General features: G+C 47.4%; 1 protein-coding gene across 1 annotated transcript in view; it reads right to left on the bottom strand.

Moving 5' to 3' along the window:
- Positions 1-18,005, bottom strand: part of PIK3C2G (phosphatidylinositol-4-phosphate 3-kinase catalytic subunit type 2 gamma) — a 2,201,800-nt gene that overhangs the window by 129,990 nt on the left and 2,053,805 nt on the right. Inside the window, exon 30 of the mRNA XM_078674033.1 lies at positions 813-921. Coding sequence (XP_078530159.1) covers positions 813-921 — 109 coding nt within the window. The remainder of the gene's footprint in view (positions 1-812; positions 922-18,005) is intronic.

The raw sequence follows: 18,005 nt of genomic DNA, 5'->3' as shown, positions 1-18,005 counted from the left end.
TCACTAAGTCTTGCCGTCAAGATTGTGATTATTAAACCCTTTGAAATGTGATTCTAGGGCTTTGTTTGTGCTTTCGACCTGACTAATTGAGAATAAAAAGCAGATGGAAAAGTTCCCACCTTGGTCAATATTGAACTCCAAAATTACTAAAAGCACAGTTTCTCTTCCATTGTCTTGGATGACAGTATTGACAGAACAAAGTAGTTGATAAAAATATTTAAATGAGTCTTTAACTTTTCTTTAGCCCGGCTGTGCCATTACATACACTGATACCATGCAAATAATAGCATTTATGCAACATTTTTCTCACGTTCACTGACGCTGGTAAACAAAAATGGAATATATTCATATTTAAGCTTAAGAACCATCACCATATTTGAGTGTGTGCTGCTATGTTGAATGATGTGCATTTGGAGCTTAGTATTATATGTCTCTCTTCTTTTTGTATTAGAACATCATCGCCACATAATATCAAGAATGTTTGAAGGTTTTCACTGCATGTAACCAAAACTGTTGGCATGCAATTTAACTTCCATGTCAATTTGTATACATAATAATGCAGAGTAGAACTGCAGCAAAGACATGAAAAGTGGTGATAAGAATGTATGTGTACAATTATTAATTCTTCCACTAAAATGATGGCTGCTGTTTAATGACCTATACGTTTTAATTGAAAGCCTACTTGTAGCAGCTAGATTTAAAATGTAACAATTGCAGGGTGTTCTATATAGTCACAGGTCAGCTCATAAACAATGGCCACTTTCCATGCGCAGGTGCACTGATAAAAAACATTTAAAATATATTTTACATACGTGAGCAAGTTCATAGGAGCCGCAAAAAATCTGTGAAAGATAGACATTCAGATCCTGCATTCTTTTGCAGTCTAAATCTGCAGAACTGATATTTGGTCCACTGGGATACCTGAAACACAAAAATAGAGCAGGTTGGAGGACAAGACAATACAAGGTAGCTGTGAAAGGAAACGGACCCAGGGAACGCCAGATATGCCCCACACATCAACAAATATGCCAAGGTTCCAGGAGCCAGTCAAAGTATAACTCTGGCAGAATTTCAAAAATCTTAGTGCTGGGCAGAATTGTAGTTAATTTTGAAAATGTGAGGAGCGTTTCAGACAAATGCAAATCAATTTTCTCCAAACGGACTGGTTTACTCTAACAGAATTCTGGTTAGTCCGTTTCAGTGGTTATTATTATTCTACATTAAAAGAAAGTGGCATCTATTTGCTCTCAAAATCATATTCCAGAGTTATTCCTGCAAAATATATTTCTTTGAGCATTTTTTTACCAGGCATTTTAGAGGGGACTCACTCTCTAAGAATTTCTCCACTGTGAACAAATGATGTAGCATATTTTCATCATATGGTTTAAGAAAATTCTTCCATTTATTAGCACCGTCACCATACAAACAATTTCTAAATTACAGAGGGACTCTTTCTATCATAAAATATAGGACAACACATTCTCCAAGCATGTTCTGTGCATCACTAAATGGGATCACTTTTGAGATCCGACAGTTGAGTAAATATTTGCCTGTATGATAATATACGTTAGACCTAGCGTGGGAAATAATTTTAATTCAAGTTCATTAAAGTATTTATTTTTTGTGTACAATTTAAAGTATTCTTACATTGTAACACATTCTAAAAGGAAATGGCAAAGGTCATGCTTCTCTTATGAGAAGCCATTGCTAAATAATATTTAAAATACACAGGAGTTTGCCTTTTTCTTGTGTGAATTATTTCAAACTGTTGAAAGCGTTTTGTTTCTGTGTTCACTTCCTCCTAGGAGAGCGTCCCTTTTGTGCCTTCCTCCCTCTTGGGTGAATGTTATTGCTGTTTGAGAATCATTCCCACTCTGTGTCCCTCCATCCTGTATGTCCATGCAACGTAAGTGGTTTTCGCTGTTGTTGCAATTGGGTTCCACCTATACAGTACGCCTGGATTTGTATTTTTTTTGTTTATTTTGGATGACCCAACTTTGGACTTTTACTGTGGGCTAGTCTCACTACAGGTGTCTCACCCATAGGACGCACATAGCAAATAAACTGTATCTGTTTACTGCCAGTGTCCACCTTTTAAGATAAGGCCGTTGTGACGCAGCCAGGGTAATGGGGCAATTGGCTGGTTACATGTAAACACGTGAATAAAATCAATAGAAATCTGCACACATGCGGGTTGCTCTTGTGAGACTACCGCCATCTCAAGCCCTGTAACTGTGCACAGGTAGCCTGGTGCAGAGGGTACTCTGCAGGACTAAATACTGACGTGGGGTAGGCCTTATAATATTAGTGCATACTCATAGGGAATGTCAGTGTGTCTGCAGTAACACATTATTATACACATGAAGAAAACCGCTTAGAGTGCAGTTTCACCTTCCTTTGGCCTACAAAGTCCAGAGACATATCAAAATGGGATGGAAAGTGTTGGGGGAAACCAAATCTGAGAGTGCCAAACAGATATCTGTACAACATATGGGTCATCCAGGATTATCATATTTCTCTGGCTCAGCTCAGGATCAGAGCCCAGGACGTTTTCACCTTGCTATGCCAGGTTAAATACATATCTCTCCAGGAGTGCTTTTCTCAGATCTTGAGGAGGAAAGGGTTGGGGATGAAGGATCTGCATCAATCAATTAGCTGGTACACTGTGCCAGGAATGGATCAGCCCAAGCCCACAGAGGAGGGAACCTAGACCTCTGCAGCCAACACAGGCTCCACTTTGAAGTTTTGGGAGAGAAGGCCCTGGCAGTGATGTCAGCTAGGGGCAGATTTGAGGCCCCCAGACATGATGTGACCAGTGACTCCTAGTTGATGCCATTTTGAATTGTTCCGGCATGCTGTGCAGGGGGAATGAGACACAGACGACAAGGTGATGTGCCACCCAAGAATTGGCCAGGTATGCCTGACTTCTAGAACTTTCCACCCCCACTTGAAAAGTCTTGCACAAGGTGAAGAGACTCTCTTGCTTGGTGATGTTTATGCTTTTCCCTGCTGGACCCTGGGACTGCAACAGCCATGGACAACTGAAAGGAGGAAACCCTGAGGCTTGCCCACTTACCCTCCCCGAGGACCAGCTGGAGGAAAGCTGGCACAGGGACCGAGTAGAACCAGCTGTCTGTAGAATGATTATCACAGGTAAGGAGGTCTGAAACTGGTGGCTAGAGCTTGATACCAGTAGTAAAGAAAAGCCCTGGTTAGTCCAAGTCGGCCCAACAGGGCCCGAGTTAAGGTCTTTTTTAAAGTAGGTGATCTTCAACCTTTTTATTCAGCAAATGGAGCACATGGGACTCTGCCGCATTTTCAAAAAATACTCCTGGAGTGGGCCGGGTCCGGGCACAGGATTAATCCATTTAGTTGTCCCCTGGAGTGGGCATGTGTGGAGTGCACTACCCTGATATTTAATTACCCCTGGGACTGTCATAAGGAAAGTGATGTGGATTCATGCACACATAACAAAGAACAAAGGGGAACCTATGTCCTGGCCTTCAACCGGTCAGGAAGCTGGGGGAGCAATGTTCCACTCCCCCCACTGGTGATGGGCCTGTCCCTGGATCCCGGTACCTGTGTCTGGGGAAGGCAGGACGGTCACTACCATCTGCACACACCCTACCCACACAGAGCATACAAAAGAGAAACAGCTGCCAGATTTTGCAGCAGCAAGAGTGGGGTCCCTGTGCTGCCTCCAAGTGGAAGGCACCTCCTGCCCTGGCAAGCAAAAATTAAAGAAGACGAGTAGACTCCCAGCACAGCAGGAGATATACAGTTAAAATATTCACTGCTACCTCGGAGAAGCACCACATAATGTCTCAGGAGAGTTTCATCCACATATTCCTTTAATTCTGGTGATGGCCCCAGGAGAACAGGGCAACCACCAAAGAACATATGAAGTGCTCACGGGGGCTGTAAGATTTACAACAGCCCCACAATAAGTCATGTGTTTAAGGTACTGACCCTATGCTTGCAGGGTTAAGAATCCATGATTCTCTGGGATTTCCACCAAATGTTTTAAACACTGCGAAGGTTGGAGTTTTTGCTTTACAGCTGGGTGTGAAGCACCTTCCAGGGGCTTGAGCTATGGTTGGATTTAATGTGGCCAGAAAGTGTATATGGAAAATCCATGGAATGAAGTGCCTTCTAGGGGCTTGATCTATGTTTGCAGTATATGTGATCAAAAGGTGATGGGCTCTAGGGGTTGTTTTTCTGATTCCATTATACATGGCTGCAAAGTATATAGAAAAGAACACAGAAACATGTTATGTTACATTTTAAAATATTTTATGAATATAATGTTGAGAGCGATTACTGATCAAAGTTGATGTGCTTTATTAACATTAATAAGTGCATTTGCACATGGTTATTAGTGAATAATGTGTTAATAGTACAAAATAGTGGTGTTTTAACATGTGATTTGTTGTCTGGTAATATGATGACCATATAGGGGTCAAATATAGTTTTACGATGACATTTATGATTTTTTCAAGTTGCCGGATGTATATATTTTCAAATTAATGCTTAGTATGTAATAGTGTGTGTGTGTAACAAATCTACAATTCTTTTTTCTAAAGAAAAAGCTCTGACAGTCGTTTATCGAGTGTTATTATTTTGTGCCAGAGAGCAGTGATTACTAGCTCAGACCACCACTCAGACTCAGAGCAGGCAGTGGACTGCTCTGCTTCACTACCCTAAGAAAGTCAAGCACTACAATCAGTCCCGGTCGGCATTGCTCGCGGGTGGGGGGGGTGTTCGCGCTCGCTGGGTCGCGGTTGGGGGGATTCGCTTGGGTGTTTCAGGCTGGGGATAGCAGGTATATAAAATAAAAAATTAAATGAAACTTGCCTTCCTTTCCGCCGGGTCCCATGTCGTCTCGGCTCCTGCTCTCCTGCCTCCAACAGGAACAGGAAGCAGACAGCCAGGCTCTCATCAGACCCTCCCCAAAGCCAATCACAATCCTGCAACCAGCATTGTGATTGGTCAGGACGCCGCCCAGCCAGGTGCTAATGGGGTGGTCATGTTCTCCATGTAGGCTGCTATGCAGCCTGCATGGAGAAAGGGCAGAGTGTGCATGACTGGTTTTGGTGGCCAGAGAGGGCCGACCAAATACTCTTTGCGCACTCAGGAGGGTTCAAACCACTCCCCCCAGCCCTGCTCAAAGATCAGAGCAGCACCGCCCACCCTCCTACCCACAATGCACAAAGGAAACATAAAATGGTAATAACCTTAAGTTATTACCATTTTAAGTTTTGTCTTTCTCGCACTGCGAGAAAGCAGTAGGGCGACGCTGCTCTACCCTAGTGGAGTGCTTGGTTCCCAGCAAGGAAAAACTATGGACCTATTACTTGTGAAGGCCTCGTATCCTGCACATAATAGCCCAATTTCCTACAGCTGCTCCTACCTCCAGTGCCAATCCAATATTGGTGGCCTTCTTGTGAGGTAGTGCCAGTGTTATAATAATGTTCAGTCTGTGTGTCCAGAATGCGAGCAAGTCTAAACTATCTGTTGATTTGCTCCTTTATGGAAAATTGCAGATGCAATCCAGTAGCACACATCGATTTAAATTGGAAAGCACACGTGTACATAGAAGTCCTATAAGTTAAAAACGCACAGGTGGGTGCAGAGTAAATTTAGAGTAACTGTTTTCCACAATGATCAGAACATAGTTTTTATTTTATGTCTCTTTTTATGCACTTTTTCCGGGAACACAGTCCAAGTTCTACTGGAGGCTGTGCAGCCAAACGAGCAGCAAGTTTGTGGCTGTGTTAAATGTAATTACTCTTTCAGGACCATGTAAGGAGACTGTAATGATGGAAGAAAACCTATAAGAGGTGCAGGAAAAGGAAAATAATGTGCACAGGAGTTTCCCATTGTATACCGGAACAAGCATAGGTAAATGTGTTAGGTTTCGCCTATGTGATGAATAATAATCAGTTTTTTGTTGTAAGTTGTAGCTTGCTGAGTAGTTGTACAATATAAGTTACAGAAAGTCTGTTAAACTGTATTGTTTCTGCACTAAAATGCCATATATATTGTGCTGTCGGGGGCCAGAACCCCTGGCCCCCGACAGGCCCACCACGCACGACAGACCTTCGACGCCGCCACCCTCCTCGCGCTCAACACCAGCCGCTTGACTGCCTGCTACCAAGCCACCGTGAAGCGTACTCACGGACAATTCTCCTGCCGAAACTGCTGCTACACCAGGACCTGAACCACTGCCTCCCACACCAGCCCAGGAAACAACAACGACCTCAAGTGCATCCTACTCAACACCCGCTCCGTACAGAAGCACGCCATCGAACTCTGGGACCTCCTCGACTCAACAGCCCCCGACGTCGCGTTTCTGATGGAAACCTGGATGAACGCCTCCTCGGCCCCTGACATCGCCATTGCCATCCTGGACTGCTACAAAATCATCCAGAGGGACCGTACCAACAAGCCCGGAGGAGGAATCGCCATCGTCCACAGGAACACCCTCAGAGTCACATCCAGCACTGAAGAAACTCTCAGCACCGCCGAGCACCTACACTTCCACATCCACACCGACCCCAAGACCACCCTCAGAGGAACACTCATCTACAAACCACCGGGTCCACGCTCACAATTCAGCGAATCCATCGCCGACTTTGTCAGCATGCACGCCCTCGCTACCACAGACTACATCCTCCTGGGGGACCTGAACTTCCACCTGGAGAACAACATCGACAACAACAACACTACCCTGATCGACAACCTCTCCAACTTCAGACTGAAGCAACTAGTGAACACCCCGACTCACCATGCAGGCCACACGCTGGACCCCATCTTCTCCGCCAGCACCAACGTCACGGTCAGCCACACCACCACTCTCCACTGGACCGACCACGATGCATCCACTTCTCCTACAAGAAACTCACCGCACACATCCACACGCCGCAGATCCCGCGAAGATGCTGGAGCAAAGTCACCACTGACGGCCTCCCTCACCCAGGGCCGCCCGGCCAACACCTCGGACACCAACACCGCCGCCCGAAACCTCACACAGTGGATCAGCAACTGCGCCGACAACCTCGCCCCTATCAAGAACCCTCCGAACAAGCACAACAGTAGGAGAACCACCTGGTTCACCACAGACCTCAAGGACTCAAAAAAATCCCGCCGAACTCTAGAGAAAGCCTGGCGCCAAGAACGGACTGCGGAAAACCTCGAGGCCCTTAAGACCGACACACGCAGACACCGCCAGCTCATCCGCATCGCCAAGAGAACGGCCTTCAGAGAGCGCATAGACAACAACGCACACAACAGCAAGGAGCTCTTCAGCATAGTGAAGGAACTCTCCAACCCAAGCTCCAACTCCAACGACATCCCCCCAAACAGGACCTGTGCGACTCCTTCGCAGCCTTCTTCCACCGCAAGATCGCCGACATACACGACAGCTTCGCAAACCAGACGTCGCCACCAGCAGCAGAACCAACGCCCCCCACTGCCATACTCAGTCGCTGGACCCCCGTCAACACCGAGGACGTCACCCAGATCATGAACACCATCCTCTCCGGCTCTCCATCCGACCCCTGCCCTCACCACATCTTCAACAAAGCAGACACCATCGTCGCACCCCACCTTCGAGACATCATCAACAGCTCCTTCGAATCTGCCACCTTCCCTTGAGAGTTGGAAACACATGAAATCAACGCCCTCCTTAAGAAGCTGACAGCAGACCCCAAGGACCTCAAGAATTTTCGGCCCATCTCCCTACTCCCCTTCCCGGCGAAGATCACCAAGAAAGCAGTCAACAAGCAACTGACCAACTTCCTCGAAACCAATGGCTCCCTCGACCCGTCCCAGTCTGGCTTCCGCAGCAACCACAGCACCGAGACCGCCCTCATCGCCGCCACCGACATCAGAACCCTGCTCGACAACGGAGAAACCGCAGCCCTCATCCTCCTAGACCTCTCAGCTGCCTTCGACACGGTCTTCCACAGCACCCTAAAAACACGTCTCCACAACACAGGGATCCAGGGAAAGGCCCTGGACTGGATCTCCTCCTTCCTCATCGACATCACCCAGAGTGTCCGCCTACCCCCGTTCCACTCAGAGGCCACCAAGATCATCTGTGGCGTACCCCACGGCTCATCACTCAGCCCAACGCTCTTCAACATCTACATGAGCCCCCTTGCCAACATCGTCCGCATACACGACCTCAACATCATCTCCTACGCCGACGACATCCAGCTGATCCTCTCCCTGACCAAAGACCCAGTCACAGCCAATTCCAACTTCCAAGAAGGATTAAGGGCCGTCGCCGAATGGATGAGGATCAGCCGCCTGAAACTGAACACAGACAAGACGGAGGTCCTCATCCTTGGACCATCCCCCTCCGCCTGGAACGACTCCTGGTGGCCCGCCGCCCTGGGCCCAGCACCGACTCCCACCGACCACGCACGTAACCTTGGGTTCGTCCTGGACTCATTGCTCACTATGACCAAGCAAGTCAACGCCATCTTCTCCTCCAACACCCTCCGCATGCTACAAAAGATCTTCAAATGGATCCCCACGGAAACAAGAAGGACTGTCCCCCAAGCCCTCGTCACAAGCCGGCTCGACTATGGCAACGCACTCTATGCAGGGACAACAACCAAGCTACAGAAAAGACTACAACCTATACAGAATGCCTCCGCACGCCTCGTCCTGGACATCCCCCACCACAGCCACATCACCACCCACCAGAGAGACCTACACTGGCTCCCCGTCAACAAGTGGATCACGTTCAAGCTCCTCACCCACGCACACAAAGCGCTCCTCAATGCCGGACCCGAATACCTCAACAAATGCCTCTCGCTCTACACCCCGACTCGCCAACTCCGCTCAGCCAGCCTCGCCCTCGCCACCGTACCACGCACCAGAAGAACAACAACATATATATCTATATATATATCTATCAGCCTTCATCAGCATGGATTAAACCCGGATCTGTGACTGGGAGTGAATGTTTTGCCATTGTGCAAGATTCCGTCCATCATTTTGTGTGTTTTGCTGTTCACCCTATGTGGGAAGGGTATGCCCAGACTTGGGTCCCGTGCTCACTACACCACTGGAGTCAAGCTATCCTGGCTGAAGACGGCTGATAGCCAGAAACCGTTCCTAGGATGCTTGATTCCGGTGCAGGGAAGACATGGCTTGGCAGTTCGGTCTGGACTGTTCCCATGAGGCACAGGGTCAAGACTGATTTTGCATATGGCCATGTCTGAATTGGAGTGGCTTGGTGAGCAAAATACCGATGGATTAAACCCAGATCTGTGACTGGGGGTGAATGTTTTGCCATTGTGCAACATTCCATCCATCATCTTGCGTGTTTTGCTGTTCACCCTATGTGGGAAGGGTATGCCCAGACTTGGGTCCCGTGCTCACTACACCACTGGAGTCAAGCTATCTTGGCTGAAGACGGCTGATAGCCAGAAACCGGTCCTAGGATGCTTGATTCCGGTCCAGTGAACACATGGCTTAGCAGTTCGGTTTGGACTGTTCCCATGAGGCACAGGTTCACGACTGATTTTGCATAAGGCCATGTCTGAATTGGAGTGGCTTGGTGAGCAAAATACAGATGGATTAAACCCTGATCTGTGACTGGGGGTGAATGTTTTGCCATTGTGCAACATTCCATCCATCATCTTGTGTGTTTTGCAAACAGAATAGCCAGCATAAAGTTTAAACTTCTACTGTCGTTTCTGATACAGTAATTTGGGCCTTTCACTTGCTGATGAAAATGTATTGAAGCAACGTACAACGGGGGCTCACTGCCTTGGTACTGTGTAGAACAGGGTTCTTCCATGTAGCAGGGCTGGATCCAAGTCCTATTTCAAAGCCACCGTTGTGTAAATGAGTTCCATTTGCATTAATTCTGTGGAACGCTCATTTTGTAGGGATGTCAAATGCACTTGCCTATACCACAACTACTCTAAACAACTTCTATTTGAGCTTGTCCTATCTGGAGTGTGGGTTCCTGGGAGTAAACAACAGAAAGAACTCACCATAGCACCTTCCTTGTGAGCGACCTGCGCTTGAAGTGTGTTTATTGCCTGCTATAATAACATGGCTGAGTGTCTCCAGAGCGAGAGGGAACAGAAACTCACCATCTAGGACTGCACATCTAGGAAAAAAACATTATCACACGCTACAAGAGAAGGAAGAATATCACAAGTTGAGAGATAGCGTAGTCATTAGTGGTCATCGTGGTTTTCAAACATTAAAGGATCATTTCAACGTTCACGACGAGAATGAACGGGTAGTTCATGATTTGTAAATTAATAAATAGGCACTCTGCAGCCTGCTGACAAAAGTGTGTAGTGAAGAACACTGATGTGGTAACGCGGCCGTGGGATGAATACCTCAGCACTTGGCACATTTCAAGGTTTTCACACAGACACATTAGTGGCCTACAGGAGGACTTGACTTGGAGCATGTTAAATGCCTGCTTTTATATACAATAAAGTCCACTTTGTTTGCTTTGTGTGTCCACTCTACTGAAAGAGGAGGAACACAAACAAACACACGCTACGGCACTTATTATTATTTTTTACATACAAATTAAGCGCTGCCAAGCTTGGCTTGAGTTATTCTTGCCCTGCAGTGATTTGCACAGAATCTTTGTTTTCCTGGGCAGTTTTGGTAGGTTTCTCTCCCACTGCCTTATTGAGCTTCACATCAGTAATTGCTATTCTAACTAATTCTTCACTCTGAACTGCACACCTTCACATCTTGCAATGCCTACCCCTTCACATAACCAATGTGACGGCACACTACTGAACTTGCCGCACACCTTCCAAGTTTATATGTTGTTCAGTTGTTTTACTGTTACGATTAGTTTGCTCAGCCTTCCTGATGTGGCAAACTATGACGCCTGTAAAGTCAGCTAGGCACTAAGTGTCCAGCAAGGACAGTAGTCAGCTGTCGCATTGGTTGTGTGAAGGGAGCCAGGCCATGATGGGGGAGAGCATTGCGAGATGTGAAGATGTACAGTACAAAAAAAAAGTGCTGTTGCGTGGGCTTTACTGAAAGACCAAGTGGGTGCAAGAGGGCATGTGTGTTCCTGGGAGTAAACAGAAAGAACTCCCAGTAGCGGCCTAAAGGATGACGTGGCTTGAAGCGTGTGATGCATGCTTTAATAACGTCATGTTTTTAAAGCTGGCATTATCGCTTTGAGCTATGTCAATGTCCAGTCTGTGGAGCAAGCAGGAACCGAAACTCACCTGCACATTTAAGAAAAAAAACATCAACAAACGCTATAGGGGGAACCAGAAGACCAGGAAAGATAGCACGCTGCCCCTTCAGCTGGCATCTATGGGGGGGGAGAGTGGGTGGGCCGGCAAATTATATCTATATGTACAAAAAAGCACAAATAATAAACAATATTTTTTTTAAAAAAAATGTTCCTGACACGAACACGATGACCTCCGGTCCGGATCTCTTATCTAGCAGGAACTGGAAGCAGCAACTCCCTTGGCCAATCGTAGGGCTGCTCTCACCAGCATGAGAACAGCCCTAGTATCGGTGGGAGCGGCCTCACTCGGCGCTCCACAGCACTCTGGAGGCTTAAGCTTGCTCTAACATGACAGCTGGGTTAGAGCTGTTTAGAGAATGCATGCTTAGCTGGCCCTCTCAAGATGGCCGGACAAAAAGACATGCACACTTTAAACAGTGCTTTGCCAGCCCACCCTCCTGCCTGCTGAGTGACATGCTGCTGTCACTCAGTAGTGGCCCCACCCACGTCCTGACGGTCTGTTCTGGACGGCGCATTAAAAATAATGGGTAATAATTACCCATTTTATTTTTTGTCTTTGGTGGGTTGGGTTTAAGTGGGCAATGCTCCTCGGCTCCAACGGAGGAGCCACCACTGAGTGGACAACCCGAATATGGCGGTCTTTGGACCACCATCAGTCTCTTCATAGGAACTGTATAACATGTTGAGGACGGCATTGGTGACCTAAAAGGAATCCTGATGGACAGTATTTTAGAAAGCTGAATAAGGCCGACAAATTTGATTAGTTTGGAAAGAAAAATTATGTCTTAAGTTTGGAGCATCTTTTTCCTTGGGTTGAGTTTGAGGTCTGATATTTTTAGGTCACTGGGAAATTTGTTTGGTGAGAGGTGCTTTCCCGCCTGAATGTGCCACTGTAGTAGAGGAGAGGATATTCTTGAAGACTTGTGAAGGGTACGATTTTGAGAGGGGCCAGCTGTCCCAAAGGAATGTAGGTTCAGAAGTGTACACTGTGCCTCGGAGTCTATTTGTTATGTTGTTATAGATTGTACTGTTTTTATTAGAGGAAAGCCCAAAGAAAGTCAGCAGTTGCATTATCTATAGATTTGGAGCAGGCGTTTGACACACTGAGCTGACACTACTTACAAGTTGTCTTAGTCAAACAGAACCTAGGAGGTGGCCGGTCCAGATGGACAGCCTTGATGCACACCTACCAGTAAGATAGTGTCAGAACCCTATATTGTTGGCAGGGGTACACAACACAACTACATAAGGTCATCAACATCTCCTTCGAAACAGCGACATTCCCGGAAAGCTGGAAACACGCCAAAATCAACGCCCTCCTCAAGAAGCCCAAGGCGGACCCCAAGGACCTCAAGAACTTCCGGCCCATCTCCCTGCTCCCGTTCCCGGCGAAGGTCATTGAGAAAATCGTCAACATGCAACTGGCCCGCCACCTGGAAGACAACATCTTGGACCCGTCCCAGTCCGGGTTCAGACAAAACGACAGCACCGAGACAGCCCTCATCACCTCCACAGACAACATCAGAGGCCAACTAGACAACTTCAAAACAACAGCCCTCATCCTCCTGGACCTGTCAGCTGCCTTCGACACGGTCTGCCATCGCATTCTAAAGACATGCCACCTAGAAGCCGGAATCCAAGAGAAGGCCCTTGACTGGACCACGTCTTTCCTCTCCGGCAGAACCCAGAGCGTCCGCCTCCCGCCCTTCCAATCCGAGGCCACCGACATCATCTGCGGCGTCCCCAAGGGCTCATCCCTCAGCCCGATGCTGTTCAATGTCTACATGGCCCCCCCTCGCAAAAGTGGCCCGCTAACATGACCTCAAAATTATCTCTACGCTCACGACACCCAGCTCATCCTCTCCCTCGCCAAGGACCCGCACACCGCCAAAACCATCCTCCACGAGGGAATGAAGGCCATCGCCGACTGGATGAGGAACAGCCGTCTGAAGCTGAACTCGGACAAGATGGAGGTACTCATCCTCGGACCCACCCCCTCAGCCTGGGATGAATCCTGGTGGCCAACCACACTGGGAACAGCACCGACACCCACCGACCATGCCCGCAACCTAGGATTCATCCTTGACTCCTCCTTCTCCATGCCCAAACAGGCCAACGCCGTCTCCTCCTCCTGCTACAACACCCTCCGCATGCTCCGCAGGATCTACAAGTGGATTCCGACCGAAACAAGAAGAACGGTGACACAGGCCCTCATCAGCAGCAGACTGGAATACGGTAACGCACTCTACACAGGAATCCCAGCCAAACACCTACGACGACTACAATGCATCCAAAATGCCTCCGCCCGACTGATCATCAATGCCCCCCGTCGCAGCCACATCACCCCCCACCTGAGAGACCTACACTGGCTCCCTTTCGAGGAGAGGATCACCTTCAAGCTCCTCACCCATGCACACCAAGCACTCCACAAAGCCGGACCAGCGTTCCTGAACAGACTCAACTTCTACACCCCCACCCGCCAGCTCCGCTCCGCCAGCCTCGCCATCGCTGCTGTTCCCCGCATCCAACGAACAACCTCTGGCGGCAGATCCTTTTCCTACCTCGCCGCCAAGACCTGGAACACCCTCCCTACCCACCTACGGCAGACCCAAAACCTACTCGCTTTCAGAAGACTCCTCAAGACCTAGCTCTTCGAGCAGTAGCGGCACCCCCTCCCCTCAGTGCCTTGAGACCCTCACGGGTAAGTAGCGCGCTTTACAAGTACTCTGATTGATTGATTGATTATTACCTAAATAGCAGAAGATGTGTCAGTACTAGCCAATGCCTGTCTCACTCTGGGCCTCTGGTGCTTCCTCTACCCTGAGGCCCAACAGAAACACAATGTTTTTCTGCCGATTTCTACATAGTCCTGAGACTATCACAGATCTTCGAGCAGCAGCAGCGCCGCTGCCATGTCTGACCCACCATCTCTGAGGTATAATGTCATGTAATTTGCATACAGGTAAATTGAATCTACACCATCTGTCAGCTCTTCCCCAGTCCCTGTGAGCTCCGTCTGAACTATGGTGGCAAAAGGCTCCACTACCAGTGCAAAAAGCATAGGTGACAGACGGCAGCCCTTTTATATTACTCCATCCATCTACTGGTGTGGATGTGACCTGGTTAGTTCTGAGACCTTGATGAACACGTGCAGGATTTTATCTGGAGAAGGGTAGGTACAGAGTCGCATCATCGGCGTAGAAAGCCTCAATTGACGTTGGCAGACTGGGGGTACCTGTTTTTGAGGCATACTATTTTGTCTCCCAACTGCACTGGGTGGCTAAGTGGCTAGAAGGGAGTACTTTATCAAACCCTGTGATGTCAAAGAGTGGCATGATGCCAAGGGATCTGCTGCCCAGACTGCTGGGACAACGCCGGGGAGAGGGAGGCCTTCCAAAATTATGCATCGTGGTGCTCCTGTGCTGGGACAGATATTGTCACAGAATGAAAGAGGTGGCACTTTATGCTGAAACAATCCCACTCAGAAGCATGCTGCTGGCCTGGTGCGAGCCACTGAAGGCTCTCCCAAAGGGATGGGCAGAATTGGAAGAAATTACTATATGTGACTTCTGTGGAGAACAGACACTCATGACAGGGCATGCGATGATGGAAGTTCTGGGACCCCCAGCCACGTATTTCCCTGTGTGCGGGAAAATATCAGGTATTGTGTGAGAGCTGTGAGAAAACGGGTACTCTGAACTGGCAACGCATGAAGGCCTGCAGTTAGTATTTACTATGGGAGGAGGGGTCAGATTGATTTCCTTGTTTTACAAGAAACTCCTGAATATGTTCATGCCCCTTCTTTCCTTGTGGACCCAATGGGAAACCCGTCTTCAGAAATAACTCTTAAATAAGCAATGGTTGACTGTGCCGCCCACAGTTTAATTAGCTCCAGGGGACCTACTTAACCCCTAGGCTGTTAGCGAAAATGCTCCCCACCACTGTCCAAACCTGCCCCAGATGTTCTCTAACCATTGCCATTTTTATGCATTCCCATGGTTTGGGCATGTGCGGAGGTGAAGGAGTTTTGAGAGGAGATCCTGGTGTGTTCGGGTGGAGTGCTGGGGTGTGAGATTCCAAGGCTTCCTGAAATATACTTGCTGGGGCTTTCACAAAGCACCTCGAAGCAAAAGGCGGGTTCTAGGTTTCTGAGGCTGGCTCTGACACTGGACTACAGATGCATTGTCCTGCCCAGTAGGGCTCAGTCCTGCATCCAGTGGAGATGGGATGTGATTCAATGGGAAGGAAGTAAGCACATAGCACTGAAAATGGAAGTAAGCACATAGCACTGAAACTGGAGGATAGCGGGGGATGCTGAAAATACGCCTTTGAGGAGGTGTGGGGTGAACTTTTGGGGAAGCTTGAACACCCAGAATTGGGGTGGGGACTCGGCACACCACCTGGAGAGGAATTTTAATAAACAGGGGACCCAAAGCATGTGACTGCAGTTTTGGAAATGGAAATCGAGCAATCAAAATGATTGGATTGGTGTAAGGAGGGCTAAGGTTTGATCAATGAAGATTTAGGGGGGGCGTGGTCTCGCCAACAAGCAAGATGGCTGCTAGGTGAAAGGGCTTAGCCAGCCAAGTCATGAATCCTGCTTAATTCTTCTGCCACAAGGGCTCCTACTCCATACTGGTGCAACACCAAGAAGACCCGCCAACACCTATGTCGATCAGAAAGATGGTGGGGCTAGACTCTGTGCTTGTGGCTTACCTCTTGCGCAGTGGGAGTGGGGGCCACAACTGCTGGGTCCTGGTCTGGTCCAGACATGGCATAAACCTGCTGCTAGCAGATGTAATGCGCAGAGAGGGATGACCCAATTGGAGGTACTGCTGTACCCCACAAGGTGGAGCTGGGGAACCCGCTGAGACTGGGTGCGTTCATCGGGCGCCACGTAAGGCTGGCATGAAAGAGACTACAGTGTAGTTCCTATTTACCTAATAGGCTCTGCACATTGGAATATTATACACTATAGTTTTGGCATAGGACTGAGGTCAGTATGCCCCTATCGAGTATATTAAACTTAATTACTTTGTGTGCCAGCTAACTCAGAGGCCACTAGAAACTCATTGTCAAACAAGGAGGGAGTAGTTTCTGGCAACTGCATAAACATGAGAACTTTGTTTCCCTTTAGAATCGGAACACTCTCAGAATCGGGGAAACAATAGATAATAGTTTCACTCCGCTAATCGTGCATGCTTAGATTCTGCAGAGTTACACGGAAAGAGTAGACAGGTGTTTCAATAAAAAGGATTTATTGAACAGTCTTATTTCTCATGTAAGAGATATGTGCTGTTACAATCATAAGACAGTATGCAAGATATATAATGTACAGCGTAAGCAGTAGAAAGAAATAATACTGCAATAGCATTGACTTTTAGCTATGACACATATTCATATAGATAAATAACACAGGCTAAAATGCGAGTACTCATACGATGCATTCTATAACTAGTTCTATCCCAGTGTACCTAACCTAAGTGTAGTACAAGGTAAGAATTAGGTGCTGTATTCTATAGCATGGTAAGCTATAGTTTGTTGTGCCAAGAGTCCCTCTAGGTTCTAGTCAGCTCTATACCTTCAGAAAGAGAGAGGTTGGAATCTCTTTCAGGGTCTCGTACTCTAACACCCCGCGAAGAGAGTCAGAACACTGGAAGCTGGATTCTCTGCGAGCAGGGGTGACAGCGTCTTGCCAGTGCATCCGGCCGGGACACGGGCTCCTCTAAGTCGAGGTCTCCTCCTTACTTGCTGTGGCGAGTGCAGCCAAATCAAGCCGTCATAGACAGGCAGCCGTGCTTTACCATGGCAAGGGCAGGTATATTTATACCTGGAAGGGGCTTAGGAATGTTTGCATTGATGTAAAGTCGGGCAGAGGAAGACGTCATAAATGAACCCTTAGGGTATAGCGGTTCATGCATAATAAATTAGTTCTTGGAGAAATCAATAATCCTGGGATAAGGAAACTCCCAACGGCTTAAGGGTCTGGTTAAACATATACAATTGAGTACCACATGTTGCTGAAAACATTTGTAAATCATACTGAAATAAGTTTAAAAACTTTTTCTAAACATGTAATGCAAAGCTACTGTACATATTAAAGCAGTTATCGGAAATAAATGCAATATGAATGAATAAAAACATATACATATGATGAAATGGTTCACATTTATATGAGAAAAGTTCAAAGCCATTTCAAGTCACGGTACATAAATGAAATTGTGGTGAATAAAGGTGACAATGTGTCCCTGGAAGTGTTCAAAGAAGTCTGTTCTCTATGAATAGTTCTACTGTAAGCAGATACAGTGTCATTAAAAGAAAATTCAAATTTGGAGAAAAAATTTATTTTTGGAAAAGTTCCAAGGTTTGTCTTTGTTTTGAAAAAATGAAGGCCACATTCATTGCTGTCCCAGTACACTGTGAGCCGAATCAAAGTCAGTGTATGGGTCTGGTGAAAACATGAAATCCTCTATTCCTGTAGACAAAAGATCGTGTACTGATGTTGGTGACAGATGGAATACCTTGTTTAAAAGATTAAATGCACATAGATGTGAAGCGTCGCCAGTAGCAATGTGTGAATCTGATGTTACCTGTATGCCCGTTGATCCATTCTCATACCTCAGCAGTAGCATGTTGCGTATCTGAGATCTCAACGAATGCCGTCATCAGGATTGGTAGCCTCTGGGGACAACACAGAGCATGGGCCATTATCGGGTCCAGCAGAGTATCGATATCCGTT

This window comes from Lissotriton helveticus, chromosome 1_1 (assembly GCF_964261635.1).
Source record: "Lissotriton helveticus chromosome 1_1, aLisHel1.1, whole genome shotgun sequence".
NCBI lineage: Eukaryota > Metazoa > Chordata > Amphibia > Caudata > Salamandridae > Lissotriton > Lissotriton helveticus.
The sequence above is the reverse complement of the archived record's forward strand: the minus strand, read 5'-3'. Positions and strand labels throughout refer to the sequence as shown.